Source organism: Camellia sinensis, chromosome 13 (assembly GCF_055761805.1).
Source record: "Camellia sinensis isolate YWXY chromosome 13, ASM5576180v1, whole genome shotgun sequence".
Lineage (NCBI taxonomy): Eukaryota > Viridiplantae > Streptophyta > Magnoliopsida > Ericales > Theaceae > Camellia > Camellia sinensis.
The window spans coordinates 101,047,254-101,063,896 of record NC_138973.1 but is presented as its reverse complement, the minus strand read 5'-3'; the positions used below and the strand labels follow the sequence as shown (position 1 = coordinate 101,063,896).

The 16,643-nt window shown below is 37.2% G+C and overlaps 2 protein-coding genes across 6 annotated transcripts in view; both read left to right on the top strand.

The window, feature by feature from the left end:
* LOC114288936 (NADP-dependent malic enzyme-like) overlaps window positions 1-2,952 on the top strand; it is a 22,068-nt gene extending 19,116 nt beyond the window's left edge. The window contains exons 7-12 of the mRNA XM_082903000.1: window positions 813-875; window positions 999-1,097; window positions 1,190-1,279; window positions 1,923-2,013; window positions 2,583-2,712; window positions 2,878-2,952. Of these exons, the coding sequence (XP_082759126.1) occupies window positions 813-875; window positions 999-1,097; window positions 1,190-1,279; window positions 1,923-2,013; window positions 2,583-2,686 (447 nt within the window). The 3' untranslated portion in view covers window positions 2,687-2,712; window positions 2,878-2,952. The remainder of the gene's footprint in view (window positions 1-812; window positions 876-998; window positions 1,098-1,189; window positions 1,280-1,922; window positions 2,014-2,582; window positions 2,713-2,877) is intronic.
* Window positions 2,744-16,487, top strand: LOC114303513 (DUF21 domain-containing protein At2g14520). 5 transcript variants are annotated; one of them, XM_082902994.1, is made up of 15 exons: window positions 2,744-2,812; window positions 3,067-3,141; window positions 3,249-3,351; window positions 9,504-9,566; window positions 10,062-10,138; window positions 10,227-10,310; window positions 11,032-11,171; window positions 11,271-11,358; window positions 12,424-12,465; window positions 13,190-13,297; window positions 13,454-13,551; window positions 13,841-13,978; window positions 14,251-14,434; window positions 15,098-16,122; window positions 16,235-16,487. In XM_082902994.1, exons 5-13 carry the CDS (start codon window positions 10,133-10,135, stop codon window positions 14,297-14,299), a joined length of 753 nt encoding a protein of 250 aa, XP_082759120.1. In that variant the 5' UTR covers window positions 2,744-2,812; window positions 3,067-3,141; window positions 3,249-3,351; window positions 9,504-9,566; window positions 10,062-10,132; the 3' UTR covers window positions 14,300-14,434; window positions 15,098-16,122; window positions 16,235-16,487. The 5 variants fall into 5 exon arrangements, with proteins under 5 accessions (XP_082759120.1, XP_082759121.1, XP_082759125.1 ...); XM_082902995.1 differs by lacking the exon at window positions 2,744-2,812 and adding an exon at window positions 7,447-7,572 and having other exon boundaries at window positions 2,962-3,141; XM_082902999.1 differs by lacking the exons at window positions 2,744-2,812; window positions 12,424-12,465 and having other exon boundaries at window positions 2,962-3,141.
* The last annotated feature ends 156 nt before the right edge of the window (window positions 16,488-16,643 follow it).

Sequence of the window (16,643 nt, the reverse complement as noted above, 5' to 3'; positions counted from 1 at the left end):
TATGAAACCAGGTCAGAACTTGGGCATTATCACAGTCCCAAGTATCATAGGAAGTCAGATATCCTTCCGCCTTTGAGTTCAATGGCCGAGGAACAGAACCAGAAACATATCTCCATTTTTTCTGACCAAGAAGAAAGTTCTTCATAACACTGGCCCAGTAGGCATAATTGTTACCAGTGAGTTTGCACTTGATAGCTTGGGTTTTAGTGTCCAACATTATAATGAAACAAGGGTTATAGAATTATAATATTCATAAGGTGTTGGGTCAAAAAATAATAAATCTAAAACAAATTTTGAGTTTATTAACCACAAACCAAACCAGGCTACACGAGAGAGAGAGATACAGTGGTCACGAAGATGTAATCCGAGATGAGACGAAGCAGAGATGAGACGAGGCGAAGCAAATATGATTGAGGGAGACAACGACGATGCGACAACGAGACTCAGCAGAAAGGGCTGAAGGAGAAGACCGTGCTAGGGCTCGCGAGCACACAGACTGATGGCTAAGGCAGATGACGGTGCTAGGGTTTGCGAGCACAGAGACTGATCAGAGACGACTGAGGAAGATGACGGCGCTAAGGTTACAAAAACGGCTTTGATACCATGTAAGTATTCTAAAAGAATTCGTATATTCAATTGTGTATTGTTTACAAAGCGGTCATCGATTTATATAGCCTAAACCTAGGATTGAAAAAGGAAATACAAAGAAAAAGAAAATACAAAGATTCCTATTTTAACACAATCATGCCATATATACAATATATATTCTCACAGTTGCTTGGTGATTCTCTTATTTTATTCGTCTGTTATAGGGCAAAGCTCCTTTGGAAGAGATGCATAAGAAGATCTGGCTTGTGGACTCAAAGGTAGTGAAGGTTCCTTGCTAAATGATGGATATTTAGTCAATCATGACTGTTCATATTTTTATTTTGTTTCCATTTTTACCTTTTTCGGCACTTGTGTCTTGCATTAATCATAGCATGTGATTTCTGTTGCAGGGATTAATTGTTAGTTCTTGTAAGAATTGCCTTCAACACTTCAAGAAACCTTGGGCTCCCGAACATGAACCCGTTAAGGATCTTTTAGATGCTGTCAAGGTTTGATGCATTCCCTTTGTGTCTATATTTTATTATAAGAAGATAGTTCTAAGTGATTGTTGGACTCTATTTTCATTTTCAAATGTCATCAGGCTATCAAGCCAACAGTTCTAATTGGTTCATCTGAAGTGGAAAGAACATTCACAAAAGAGGAGATCGAGGCCATGGCGTCCTTCAATGACGTACTCTCTCTCTCTCTCTCTCTATACAAAATTTTCTCGCAAGACTTTAAATGAATAGCATGCAGAACCCTCTCATTATGGCTCTCTCCAACCCAACCTCGCAATCTGAGTGCACAGATGAAGAAGCTTACACTTGGAGTCAGGTAAAAATAAATTATGTGTTTTTTCTTATCCTATAATTTGATGCTTTAATGAAAAGTAATGTCTGATTGGATTTAAATACAAAACTAATAAATTTCTTTGTTCTAAAAAAAGGGACATGCAATTTTTGCCAGTGGAAGTCCAGTTGACCCCATGGAATACAACAGCAAAGTCTTTGTACCTGGCCAGGTTCAGGTAAATATAAATTATGTATTTTTTCTTATCCTATAATTTGATGCTTTAATGCAAAGTAATGTCTGATTGGATTTAAATACAAAACTAATAAATTTCTCTGTTCTGAAAAAAGGGACATGCAATTTTTGCCAGTGGAAGTCCATTTGACCCTATGGAATACAACGGCAAAGTCTTTGTACCTGGCCAGGGTCTATTACTTTGTACTTCTAGTTTTCTGGTGTAAAATCCTTAATACATCTGAGATGGATACTAAAAACTGATTTTGATGGCCTTTTCTTCTTTCTTTTTTCTTTTGTGATCCATTCAGGCAAATAATGCATATATTTTCCCTGGATTCAGTTTGGGTTTGGTCATCTCTGGTGCAATTCGTGTACATGATGAAATGCTTCTGGCAGCCTGTAAGTACACTACATATAACATAATTAGATATATTATAAGTTGAATACAATTTACTTGCTAATTGAAGAGAAAGGAATTCTGTCCTTTATTTTATTTCATTTTACTTTGCTTTATTTTTTTTTTTTCCATTTCCTCTGGTCACATATCTATATAGGGCATAAATAATGAATAAACTCTTAAAAGTTTTGAGATGTTTACTCAGATTCCAATAGAATGTAAACTAAATGACACCTTGTGTTTGTTTTATTCCCTTGATGTGTGATCTGGTTTTGTTAGGGCGATTTGGCTCAATGGTAAGGCTTGCCATTACCATCCCTAGTAGCACAGGTTTGAGTCATAGGCACAGTCTCTTCAAAAATGAAAGAAAGACTATGTACATCTTATCCTTTCTAGATCCCTGTATTAGCAGAGGCGTCATACACTAGGCTGCCCATAATCATGTGCGAAGCACAATGGAAAACTTTTGGCAAAACCTATTTAATTGAAGTTACTTCTATGCAAATGGGCACGACAAATAGCTAGAATGGTTCATCTTTGTATCTAAACCATCTACTCTCCTTTGTAACAGCAGAGGCTTTGGTTGGGCAAGTAACAAAAGAGAACTTCGACAAGGGTTTGATCTATCCACCATTCTCTAATATCAGAAAGATCTCGGCCCACATTTGCTGCTGATGTAGCTGCTAAAGAATATGAACTTGGTGAGTTAGTGAGTGTACCTTTGGAAGTCCATTTGGTTCATCTAGAGTGGGAAGAACATTCACAAAAGAGGTGATTGAGGTCATGGCCTCCTTCAATGAGGTACTCTCTCTCTCTCTCTCTCTCTCCAAAATTTTATAATAAGACTCTAAATGAATGGCATGCAGAAACCTCTCGTTATGGCTCTCTCCAACCCAACCTCGCAATCTGAGTGCACAATTGAAGAAGCTTACACTTGGAGTCAAGTAAAAATAAATTATGCATTTTTTCTTATCCTATAATTTGATGCTTTGATGCAAAGTAATGTCTGATTGGATTTAAATACAAAACTAATAAATTTCTCTGCTCTAAAAAAGGGACATGCAATTTTTGCCAGTGGAAGTCCATTTGACCCTGTCGAATACAATGGCAAACTCTATCTACCTGGCCAGGTTCTATTACTTTTTACTTCTAGTTTTTTGGTGTTATATACTTAATACATCTGAGATGGATACTAAAAACTGATTTTGATGGCACCTTTTGTTTTTTTGTTTTTTAGTGATCAATTCAGGCAAATAATGCATATATTTTCCCTAGATTTGGTTTGGGTTTGGTCATCTCTAGTGCAATTCGTGTACATGATGAAATGCTTCTGGCAGCCTGTAAGTGCACTACATATTACATAATTAGATATATTATAAGTTGAATACAATTTACTTGCTAATTGAAGAGCAAGGAATTCATTCCTTTAATTTATTTCATTGTACTTATGCTTTATTATTTTTTTCCCTTTCCCCTGGTCACATATCTATGCAAGTCATTATGCAAGTCATAAATAATGAATAGACTCTCTTTAGAAAACGTTCTGAGATGTTTACTCAAATTCCAATAGAATGTAAACTCAAAAAACACCTTGTGTTTGTTTTATTCCCTTGTGTAGCAAGCCCGCGTGGGGGGGGGGGCCTCGCTACAGTTCGGACTCTCGATTTTGTGTCACGGTTCTTAATCTGAACCAAAGAGTCCAAATCTGGCAAATCATTTTGAGAAACAGATTTTTGAAAAAGTAGTGCCAAACATGGACTGCTTTGCCAGATACAGAGTCGCCACCTAAATATTTTTTATGGGGGAATTTAGGAAACCCTGACTCGGTGCCGAAGGCCACGTGTCCGTCATCACCAAAGTTGCCTCGGCTCGGGAACTTGGGTACGATCGGGGAAGGTCAGCTATGAGCACCCCCTCTCGCCCGGTCTGAAGACCGGCCTCTACTAACCGTGATATCCGTTTTTGAAAACGTTATGTGTTCTTAAACCAATTATTAGCCTAGAATTACTATGTTATGCGTGTAGCAAACAAGTATAGACTAGATTGCCTAATTTGGAAATAAGCATTGCATATCCGTTTGTTTCGAAAAATGTTTTGGATTTGCTACTCGCAAGTAGGCTAAAACACGGATTTCAATGAGTTCTTCCAACTCAAACAATCCAACCTTCACCCACAGGCATCCAAGCAGTTTATAACACATAAGCATCTAGCCACATGTTAAGCATGCTGTCATGGCAACATTTACACTCATGCGATATGCTAAAGCGGAAATACTTACATCGTACTCCGTGCCAAAACAAAGAACTCGTTAGCAAACATGCATGATCCAAGTCCATGTTAAGTGCCTAATGCATCGCATACAAAGTGTTGCTAGAATAGGCTCGGTTATCCTAAACATGGCATGTGAGAAATGCACAACTATCATATATTCAGTTTAGAATTTGATGTACAAATGTAGTTAGCATGATGTACCGAGCCTAATGTATGTAATACAAATGCATGGATGCACGCATGCATAGCATAAGGTATGCTGAATTTAAACATGCCCTAATCTACCATCATAAGCAGGTAAATAAAAGGGAAGAAAGACGTGAGGTTGGAAGACATACACACACTCACGCACACTTATTACAGATTTTCCCTCATTCGGAGGGACCGAATAAATATTACAAATTAATTAACTACGCAAGCTAATTAATATTACAAATTGCCTAATTTAATTAACAAATTAAAACAGACTAAGAAAAGCAGTAAACGCCCCGGGAAACGCGCCGCCATGCGCAAGCTGCCTCTGTTTTCTTTCCTCTGCTCCTCTGGAGGCTGTCAAAACCTCAGGATTACATCCCTGGACACTGGGGAGTACCACCGGCTGAGTGGGATCACCACCGGCACTGGTGTGTGGCCATCGGCACAAAATTGAAGCTGTCGGCAGAGAAAAGATTGCCGGCCGGCACCTTACACTGCCGGTCGGCAAAGAAAGCCTGCAGAACCTGCAACTCACAGCAACAGAGGGCAAAACAAGGCATGGCAACACAATTCAAGGCATGTATGCATCAACCATGTCCCTTATCATGATAATGACTCAAAGGGGTATGTGCCTCGATTCTCGGACCACCAATCACGCATTTCCATGCATGATGGCCCAAAGAACCAAGTATGCAACTTTGATTTCAAATGCATGCAAACCAATCAAACAAATTAGGCCCAATTCCTATCACCAATTCAAGGAACAAGGCATGCATGCAAGATGCAATGCAACCTAGGCATACAAGCTAGGAATGCAACATGGCATGGTAATGAACTTATGCAATCATGCAAGCATGCATGAGACAATGCAAATGGATGGCAAGATGGTCTTATACATGAATTAGGCAACTCTAATAAGGCCTAAAACAGTGGCCAAAATGCCCAAAAACGAAGGCTAAACATACATGCACACATACACATGTTAAGGCCCAACACTTAGGCACAAAGCAAGCAACATTCAAGCACACTTGAAAGAGACATTCATGGACTAAAAGTATGCAACATAAGCTCTGAAATCATGCTAAAACAAACCTCAAGGATCACTTAAATGGCATTCAAATGACTCAAAACAAAAGCATGAATAAGCACCAAAACATGGAGCATCGCTACACAAGCTTATGAGGCATTAAAGAGACATGCAAGGCAATCCAACAAGCATGGAAATGGGACTGAAATGGCATGTAGAATGATCCCAAATCACCAAAATAATGCAAAGATGGCATGCTACACATGCACATACTCAAGGCCAACAAGCCCAAATACAAAGGAGCTATCTAATGCATGCTAAAATCAACCCAAATACTTATGGACAGATCTAAAACATGGCAAAATAAGCACATAATCTTCACAAGACTAAGCCTAAAACATGCTCCAACAAAGGCTAACAACCTAAGACATGTTAAGGCATAAACAAGGCATTACATGGCAACTATGCTAATCATGCATGGAGTTCCAAAACCAAATTAAAATCATGTTATATTATGGATATATAAGCATGAAAAACAAACCAAACATGCTCAACACACACTCAAGCATAGGCTTCCTTAAGAGGCCAAAATATGTCCTTTTCAAGGACAACAAGGAGAGGGGGTGGCCCTCTCCTTCTTGGGACTTCAAAGCATCATCTTCACCACTGAAATCCCTCAAGATTTCAGTGGTGAAGAGACCTCAACACCAAAATCCCGGAGCTAACACAAAATGGCTCAAAATGAGGCCTTTTGAGGCCTAAGGGTGGTCAACAACCCTCAAACAACAAAACACTCTTAATAAACAATAAAGAGGGCCTAAAAACAGAACTTTTTTATGTTATACAATAATCACAAAAACAGCTCTAAGATAGGTATAAAATCAATGCAAAAAAGGGGGAAAATGGGACTAGATTCTCACCCTTGAAGCCTTCTCCACAAATGATGCTCCAATGGCCTCCTTTGGCTCCAAACCAGTCAAGAAACTCAAGAACAAGCCCTTAGAACCCTAGTTTCAAGAGGAAGGTGATAGTATGGACTAAAACACACACAAGAGTAAATATAGAGATAGGATATGTATGCAACTCAAACCCTAAAACCAGAGCTTCTCTCTGTGTTTTTCCCTCTCTAAAATGTCTAAAATCTCTCCCCCATTTGCCTTAAGAGAGAGCCTCTCTCTATATGTCTTGTAAAGCTTACAAGACAAGCTTTGCAAGAGAGAGATCCCTCCATACACGTGTATGGAGGGATGCAAAAGCAAGACAGCTGTCTAAAAATATCTGCAAAAGCAGATGAACAGCAATCGGCCGGCCAAAAATGCCATCTTGGCCAAAAAGAGTGCCGACCGGCACAACAAAGTGCTGACCGGCAACAAATAGTGCCGGCCGGCAAACTACATTGCCGGTGGCAGCAAACACCAGCCGGTGGCCTCTAGCCACTGCCGGTGATGGGTGGGGGTGGTCTACAAGCCCCACCCTGCCTCTCAAAGGCAAGATGTAAGTGTTTGGTGCAAAACCAGACACTAAACAGTCGAGTTCGGGGATCCTGAGGCAAGGCGCGCGAGCCGAGGCCTCCGGGAACTCCAAACGAACACAAACATGGAAGATCACCGTGTGTTCAAACGGTGACGTCCAAGTCTTGAGGACGGTCAAAAATGGGGTGTCTACACCTTGATGTGTGATCTGGTTCTGTAAGGGCGATTTGCCATTAGCGTCCCTGGTGGCGCAGGTTCAAGTCATTGAAATAGTCTCTGTACATCTTGCCCTCTCTAGATATCCTTTTAACAGAAGTTTTTTACCCTGGGTTGCCCATAATCATGTGTGAAGCACTACGAAAAACTTTTGGTGAAACCTATTAAATTGCAATTCTAGGCGACAGGCACGACAAATAGATAGAATGGTTAACCTTTGTATCTAAATCATCTACTTTCCTTTGTAACAGCAGAGGCTTTGGCTGAGCAAGTAACAAAAGAGAATTTGGACAAGGGTTTGATCTATCCACCATTCTCTAATATCAGAAAGATCTCTGGCCACATTGCTGTTAATGTGGCTGCTAAAGCATATGAACTTGGTGAGTTAGTAAGTGTACCTTTGGTTGCTTCATGTGTCTTACCTCCGCTGTAATTGCCCCTTGAAGCATGTTTATTTTTATGACTTTCACAATGTTTCCTAGGGTTGGCAATGCGTCTCCCTCAGCCTGATATTCTGGTGAAGTACGCTGAAAGCTGCATGTATACTCCCAATTACAGAAGCTTCCGATGAATTGTTGAATTGTGAGCAGAAACTATGGCTAGTAATTAATGTAGTGTGTTTCTTCGGAGTCTTATATATTCTGGTTTGGTCTCTCATTTTCCCTCTACATTCCAATCATGGTGTTTCGGAACTTTTGTGGTGTTGTACGCTTTAGAGTTTATATTAGAACCATGACAGTAAGAGTCGGGTTGGATGAAAGGTTAGTTTTAGTTTAAACATTGTCAACTTCAGTCTCTACTTGCTACTCACTACCATTTTAGTAGTCTCTGTGAAGTCACAAAAGATGTGGAAATATGGAGAAATTCAGACTGACCTGCGAAGCATCCGATGCGGTGGTACTTGTAGAATCAACCACTTGCCTCAATTGAGGATTTGGAATGCCGAGCTTGTCATTCTCAAGATGTGTTACTATCTTTTGATGCTAAGCTTCATTTGAATCGTATGATAGAGAGAGTTCGAAACAGAAGGATAAGAGAGAACGACAGAGCTGGACAAAAAATTTTCAGCCTAACTGCCTTCTATATGTAATTGTAATAGAATACAGTGTTTTTTAATAAATCAATCCCCGTGTTCTTTGGCCCAAAGCTGAATTGTATCTTCCCCCATTAACCTATTTCTCTTAGTTAGTTCTTAGTGGCCAGTGTAGCAAATAAGCTGAGCTGAGCTCGTTTGTCTATCAAGCTCAGAAAAGAAAAGTTTGAGTTGAGCTCAGCTCAATTCTTAGTTGTGAGTTCTTAGTGGCCAATGTGGCAAATGAGCCGAGCTGAACTGGTTTGTTTATCTAGCTCAAAAAAGAAAAGTTTGAGTTGAGCTTGAATATTTATACTAATTACACTACAAGAAAAATAAGATTTAACGACGTCCATTTAACGACGTTTTTTTAAATGTCATCTTTTTCAATATTTAACCACGTTTGATAAACGCCACTTTTTTTAAAAAATAAAATGATACCGTTTTCATAAGAGAGGGCGTGTAAAAGCGCCTCCAAATGTCCAACTCTCCCACGCGCAAATGTACAACTCTCCCACGTGCGCGCTCTCTCTCTCTCTCTCTCTCTCTCTCTCTCTCTCTCTCTCTCTCTTCAAATGTCTTATTTTGGGTCGAAGGACCCAAAACACTCGCTTACTCTCTCACTCACTCTCTGGATCAATCTCACTCTCACAACCCTCTCTAAACCCTAATCTCTCTCAACCGATCGAATCAACCTTCTTCAGCCCCGTTTGATCCAATCTCAGAGCGATTGGTGATTTATCTCAGATCCAATCTCAGAGCGGTTGGGGATTCATCTCAGATCCATTCTCTGAGCGATTGGCGATTTCGATTTTGATTTCGAAGTTCTCTCTCTCTCTCTCTCTCTCTCTCCCTCTCTCTCTCTCTCGATTTCGAAGCTCCACCGCCTTCACCATCTGCACCGGCGAGGGGAGCGAGCACCATCGTCTACTAAGGTGAGCACCACCTGATTCCTGCATTAGGGCTTTGGCGATGCATTGATTGAAGCCTCGATCATCATCGCTTTTACATTTATTGGTAATTATTCCCAGAATATTTAAAAATAATAATTTATTTTCTATATTTTTAGTGTTGTGTTTGGGTTTACAATCAGTGTTTTGAAGGAGTTAAAAAAAAAAAAAAACCTGATAAATCTAGTTGTAGTGATAGACAAATTTTCTTCTAAAAATCTGGTTCATTTTCAGCATTTTCATTATTAAAGGACAATGTTGATTTGGTTGTTGATTTTCGTTTGTGCAGAGAAGGATCGAGAATTGGGGGAAGCCTTAGAGAGAAGGCAGTTGAAGAGTTTCTGTTCTATATGTATTCTCTCGTCTGTGTAATTGCCATTCTATATATTTTTTTAATATAAATAAATGCTAGTCTCAATTCATCTGAATTGGTCAACTCTATATAACTTACAATTAGTCAGATTTGTATTTTCCAGCAGTGTTAGGAGAGTGAGCGTGACAAGCATGTATGAAGAGCATTCAGTGGCTTGTTGATGAATAAAAGGCATTTCTTACAAAGAAAACAGGGCATGCATTTTCCCATTTGGGGGGTATTTAGCTGGACTAGATAAATAGAAAAACAAATATGGCAAGATAAATATAATTGAGATGATGCCAGTGATGTATGGGTGATGACACAAGTTATAAATGCCAAATATGCTGTACTATTAGATTTTGTTTTTGTAATGCCTCAAACACTACATATGGCTGAGGTTGGTAGAATTGTATTGCATTCTTTGGCTCTCTCTTTATTTTGATTGTGTACTACTATACAGTATAATTGACATCTTTTACTTTTTCACAACAGAAAAGATATTACCAGTTGTCCGAAAACAACATTTATTGCTTTGCACGTTGCTTATATGCAATGCTGCTGCCATGGAGGTACATATATTATGACATGTTGAAACAAGCTATTTTTAATAACATGTATCGTAAAGTACTTGATGTTTTTAGATGTTCTTTTTGTCAGACACTTCCCATATTTCTGGATAGTCTGGTTACTGCTTGGGGTGCCATCCTGATTTCAGTTACATTGATACTTCTGTTTGGAGAGGTGAGGTATTTATCTTAGGTAACATTTCTTTAGAAGAGAGCAATAAATTTTGGAACAAGTGGACAGCTGTTTGAATTTGCAGTGCAATTTATGGTTTATTAGGGTATTCGTGCCCGATTGTACCTACTTAAAACTGATTTCTTATCCCTGCAATTTGCTACATGGGCAATTGAGGTGGGAATGTGTCTACCCATCTGTTTTGATAGAAAAAGTGCTTATTAGAAAACTTGAGTTATGTTCTTGTAGCATGGATACATTTTCTAAAGAAGTGCTTTTAGAAAACTCAAATCTATTTTTCGCATCATGATGTTTCAATTTTCCTGGTTAAATCAACATGGTGAAAACACTAGTTGATTTGCATGGTAATGAGGTAAGTAGACACATTTGTGAAAGTATTATGAACTAACGACATTATTTTTATTTTATTTATGATGCAATTTGGTCCATCCCCCTCCCATGTCCCTTCCTGCCCACCCACCCACACCCAAAAGAAAAAAAAGGTCTCCAAATGAGGAATCCTTAAAACATCCATCCAATACTCCTCCTTTTTTCCTACAAAATGTGTTGCTTGCAGGAATTTTAATTTTCTCGTCTATAAAAACATCTCCCAAAGTTAATGTTATCCCATTTTTATTTTTCACTTCAAACTCCATTGCAAAGAGCTTCTTTTTCCTAATGTTTTATCTTGTGACTTGATAGTCTTCTGATTACCTGTAAACAGGCTGGAAAAGGTGGAGAACTCACACATGATGAGACAACAATTATTGCTGGAGCCCTTGGGCTTACTGAGAAAATAGCCAGTGATGCCATGACTCCCATATCTGACACTTTTGCTGTTGATATCAATGCCAAGCTTGACAGGTGTTGCATGCTTTGGAAAACTTTTGAATAGAAGGTTTACTTGAAGTCTTTTTTAACTTTGTTTTGATCATATATATGATGATGCTTGATATCTAATAGGGAGCTGATGAATTTAATTTTGGAGAAAGGGCATAGAAGAGTGCCAGTCTACTATGAGCAACCTACAAACATAATTGGACTTGTTTTGGTAAATTGTTTGTTTGTGCTTCATGTAATTTGAAAATAAATTGTTTATTTTGTCACTCTTTGGAGAATGATCATTTTTCAAGTGACTTTAGTTTATTAGTATGCTCATTTTTTAAACTTGACATGCTGTTTTAGAACCATCTCTGCTCATTTTCATTTTCTCTTACCCTCCTGCTTCACTCCGCCCTATCTAGAAAGCATCTCTCATAGTTTGGGACCTTTTAGACTTTCATGCAGAAAAATTCTTTCTTTTGGTAAAGTACATGCAGATAAATTCTTGTGAGAGTCTGACATAAGAAGTTTTCTTGTGATTTTTACAGTGGAAAATAAGCTATAAAAAGATTTTGGCTCCTTATTTTGTTCTTGATGCAAAAGATGTATACACAAGAAGAGTTGAGAAGATATATTATGAATTTATTGCAGTATTATACCTTCAAACATAGTATTAAAACCTATGATGCATGCAAAAAAGAGGTAAAGGAAATTAAAATTTACTTTGATTTTGTTTGTGTGTTTATTAGCTAATTGAGTGATTAGTTGTTAAGTACTATGGATCAATTAACAACCTTGTCCTTTCCAACTTGAGCTAGTAATATAAAAATTTTAGGAATAGTATAGGCATTCCTGAATTACTTCTTTTATCCTTGTGTCATATAATGGTCCTATCATGCTAGACTCCTGAATCTAGTATGAATATATTCTTATCTCTATGTTTCCAGTTGTCTGCTCCTATACCCACTCTTTTCTCTTCCTATCCATATTTGGTTACTGCCCTTTCATGTCACTGCACGCATTTGTCTCTAATTTTGTGAATAACCGTAAAGTATAAAACATAGTAACCACTCCTGGATCATTGAGAACATGAGAAATAAGCTAATAGGCCTGCTGAAGGACTGCAACTTTACTTTTTTATGGCCGTAAGATTTATAATTGTCTCTTACTGCTCAATTCGGTTAACTATGAAGCTCATTGAATGGTTTAGAAATTTCATATAGTTGGCGATTCTATTCTTTAAAACCTTTATCTAGAAAGGAAGCAATTGCCTGTTTGTTGTTTCTAAAATCAGCTTTTAAGAAGCGAGAAAACAAGTATGGAGGATGATGATGAGGTTAGTTTCCAACCTTCTACTACTCTGTTTTCTTCTTTTTTCTTTGTTTTTTTAATTTTCAAAATGAAAATATTCCTCTTGCTATGAAGAATTTATTAAATTTTTTTTTTACAGTTTGGTATTTTGTGTGTGTGTGTGTGTGTGTGTGTGTGTGTGTGTGTGTGTGTGTGTGTTGTGTGTGTGCAGGGTGAAAATATTCCCACATGATTGTTTTTTAGGCTTACATTTGAATTCAATGTTTCATAATGTATTCTTGTGTCTTTGGGTTGAATTTTCACCATACGTTTTCTCCATGACCAAGCTAGACAATGTTGAAGTTAAAAACCCTGATGTGTGTCTACTGTTGATAATAAATATCTCAACTTGGCACATTTCCTATGTGCTTCATTTATTTTCTATTTATTTTATTGAAGTCTGATGTTGCAACATTGGGTTTATGATGCTTGATCTTGTTCCTTGACCTTTATTTGATGATACATCATAGATTGTGAATCCAGCTTTTATTAAAATTAATCTTGTGATGTACCAGCCTGCCAAGTCATCAGCCATCTAAAGATCTCCAAAACTGGAAACTGCTTTTACTCTGAGATGCTTTATTTCACAGTCATTTTTCTGTCATTTTTGTAACTATGCTCCTGTTATGTGTGATTTTATTTTACACTATCATTGCAGTTATGTTTCTTTGCACCCACTATTTTGTTAATCTACTAATACCTTCTGGCAGTCTGAACTTGAAAACTTGTCGTTCCTGTACTCAAATGCTCAAGATTATGCTAAAGCCAAGAGAAGAGTTGCAGAACTCTATAAGAAACATGAGAAGGAACTCATAGAGGTATATTTTTATTTGTTTTTGTGAAATTTTAATGAGAAGGAACTCATAGAGGTATAAGAAACATGAGAAGGAACTCATAGAGGTATATTTTTATTTGTTTTTGTGAAAACTTATCGTTCATGTACTCAAATGCTCAAGCTCTTCTCATTGTGTTAGGCAAACAAAATTTTAATGAAAAAGATTGAGGATGATCAGTTCCTAGACCTTATGACTCTGAAAACTGAAGTTCGATTTGCTTGTAAGGAGCCTTACAAGTATCAGTTCCTAGACCTTATGACTCTGAAAACTATTTTGTTCTATCTTTTTGACATATCATTGTTAATTTGGTTGTACTAGCAACTCTCTTTTAGGAGAACACCAATTTTACCTATTCTACTGTATTGTTGTTCTTGAGTTAGGTCTCACAGATTCATTCAATAAGAATTTACTGATGAAATGGAAAGGAGGCATTTCTAGTCAATTACTGAATTTCTTTTTCCTGATGCTCTTTCTCTTTTAATCTTTATATGGTCATTTTTTTGATCTGTTTGGTTTTCTTCTCAGGTATGTTTTAAAATCAGAAAATCCGAAGAATGGCTCGAGTTGCTATTGCACTGAGTGTGTTGGTTTTGCTAATGGCAACTTTGATCATCTCTGTTGGATCTATGAGATCTTCGTGGGACAATCACCGCTACAAGGGAGGTTAGTGTATTACGATATAATAATTCATTTTTTCTGAAGACACTTGACTAACATTTTTTGGTTCAAATTTGCATGATTGTTTAAGGTGGGAAAATGGTTATAATTTTGTATTTAAAGTTTATAGGTAGGAAAATGAGAAATAAATGTCATGTTTGTAGTGTATACTGGCTAACCAGATATTTGATGAAGTCCATAAATTAGTAGATTTCTTTAGTATTTATTGAAGTTGGTTATGTGGATTGATTGACTTGTATATGTGCTATTCTTTTCAGGCAGAAACTTCCTTTTTCCATATTGATTCTTCACATGACCTTGGAGTAATTTTCCATGTGCATGGATTTAGACCTTCGATTCTGAAATTCCCACGTACAGAAACATTTAGTGGAATTGCCAAGTTCAGTGGAACAAAGTTCTCTCTATTTGAAATAATTGCCTTTGATCCTGATTTATGTGATGGTAATTTATGTTAACTTGTGGTTTCCTTCAAGTGATTATATTTTGATAAATTCATTAACAGCGTTAATGTTACTTCATTCTAGGTCCTATAAATGTTACTGTGAAAAGGTGATGGATGCATTTTCTAGGGCTCATGAAATATGCATTTTTGTTCCATATTTGTTATATAATTGTACTGGTTTTCCATTAATTATTTCTGACTCTGCTAATGATATGAAAGGGCATGGATGTGTCATTCCTTCCTGTTATGATTTGGTAGAGAAGGACCGTCTTCAAGGCAGGAAAGATGGTCTGGGTCTTCTATCTTCCTCTTTTGTGCATACCATGCAAATGTTACCTTATTTGAATTATTTTGATGTTGTTGACTTGCTACTTTTCATCCATCCAGCTATTTAATGAGCTATGCTAGTCCACATCACATAATAATTCCAAAACACATATTCTGGGCATACTAAGCAGTAAGCACGATCCTGTCATAGTCACCAGATATAAAGATCTGTTATATGTATCATGTACCTTTCTACTGATTAGCTGATTGCTTGCAACCCATCTCATGAGTTGTCACCTCGTGATTTACCATAAACGAACAAAATTTAAATTTAATCTGGTATTGAGGACAAAAAAGTTTTGCATTTGTTTCTTGAACATTATCCACCTTGACAGTTACTTTGGTAGCTCTGGTGTTAGTGGTGCTATACCTTCAACATTTGCTGCTCTACGAAATCTGCAGACAGTGTAAGAGCTTTCTCAACTATCCTTTTTGCATATCTGAGAAACTAAAATATTGTGTTCAGACTAAAATATTGTTACTCTTTTCATTGTGCACTTGAAACATACTCAATATTAATTAACATTTTTTGTCCTTTATTATAGTTTTATTGGTTATGAGTATTACCAAATTATATAAGTCCATCCTTATAATTTTTAATTTTTTTTTGAAAATTATATTACCTGCCCCTTGTTAACAATCATTTTGAAGGTAGAATCTCCATCCATCTCTGAGAACCTCCATTATTTTCATATAATTCTGATTTTTTCTCCAACCCGAAACATTGGCTTAGTATTATTAGAGGTTAGGATGGCAATGAGGCAGGTATGAGTCTTTGACCCCTACCCTCCTCCACCTTTGTTTAGTGAATATTGGACCTTATCCGCCAGACTCTCCTCTCCCCCATCCTCGGCCCTCCCCACATAATATAATCTAGTCTCCGACCCTACTTGCCCCGTTTAGTGTTATGTCTTATATTTTTAGTATCGAATATTAATAATGTGGTTTTGATAGTTCTAGATGACAATGATTTAACATTGATTTAAGTGTGCGATCAGAGTCAAGGAAGAAAGAAAAGAGCCGTAATATACAATAAAACAGAGAATAGAAGAGAAAAAAATCTTTAAAATCATTTTTTAATTATGTAATTTATATGTCAGGTTTTTTATAGTATGCATAATTGGGTCGGGTTACCCTCCCCAAACTCATTTTATTAGAATCGGGGAGGGTTAGGAACTGCTGGGTCGGGGATTTTTTTGCTATCCCTAATCAGAGGACTGTTTTTGGCATGAACCACAACTTGACTCGCCGATACACCTGTTTTTTGTGTAGGTCTTCAAAGGCAACAGATGTGATGAAACCAATTTACGGAAGCACAGTTCCAGTGCTCAAAGGAGAAAAGTTCAGCATGAGAATATTGGTATGTTAAAAAAATCATTTTGCTTAGTAAATAATAATTTGCTGCCTAAAATCCTAAAATTTATCAAAAATAAAATTTGGATTATTAAAATGTGGGGTTATTTTTAATTTAGGTGGATCACTCGATAGTAGAAAGCTTTGCTCAACGCGGGAGGACGTGCATAACTTCGCGGATATATCCAACGAAGGCCATCTATGAGGATGCAAAAATTTTCTTGTTTCAACAATGCTACTAAGGCCAACATCATAGCCTCCCTCAAGATTTGGCAAATGAACTCTGCATATATTCATTCCTATCCTACTGAACTCATAATGTAAAAAAAAAAAAAAAAAAAACCACTTCTAATGCTCAATCATGCCTCTCCATTGCTCTTTACTTCAGATTGTGTCCTGTCATTTTGTCATCATTTTGTGCAGAAAAAAAGAAAAAAAAATGTAGAGTAGAGCATGAATTGATCTAGTATTATATTTACCAAAATTTAGTCAATATATTATATATTTTTCATCTTTATAAAAGGTATT

What these genes read in the sequence shown, in the direction of transcription:
- LOC114303513 (XM_082902994.1), top strand. An exon ending in GTATGGAGGATGATGATGAG is followed by an intron (nt 12,466 to 13,189) that starts GTTAGTTTCCAA and finishes ACCTTCTGGCAG; the next exon opens with TCTGAACTTGAAAACTTGTC. An exon ending in ATGAGAAGGAACTCATAGAG is followed by an intron (nt 13,298 to 13,453) that starts GTATATTTTTAT and finishes TCATTGTGTTAG; the next exon opens with GCAAACAAAATTTTAATGAA.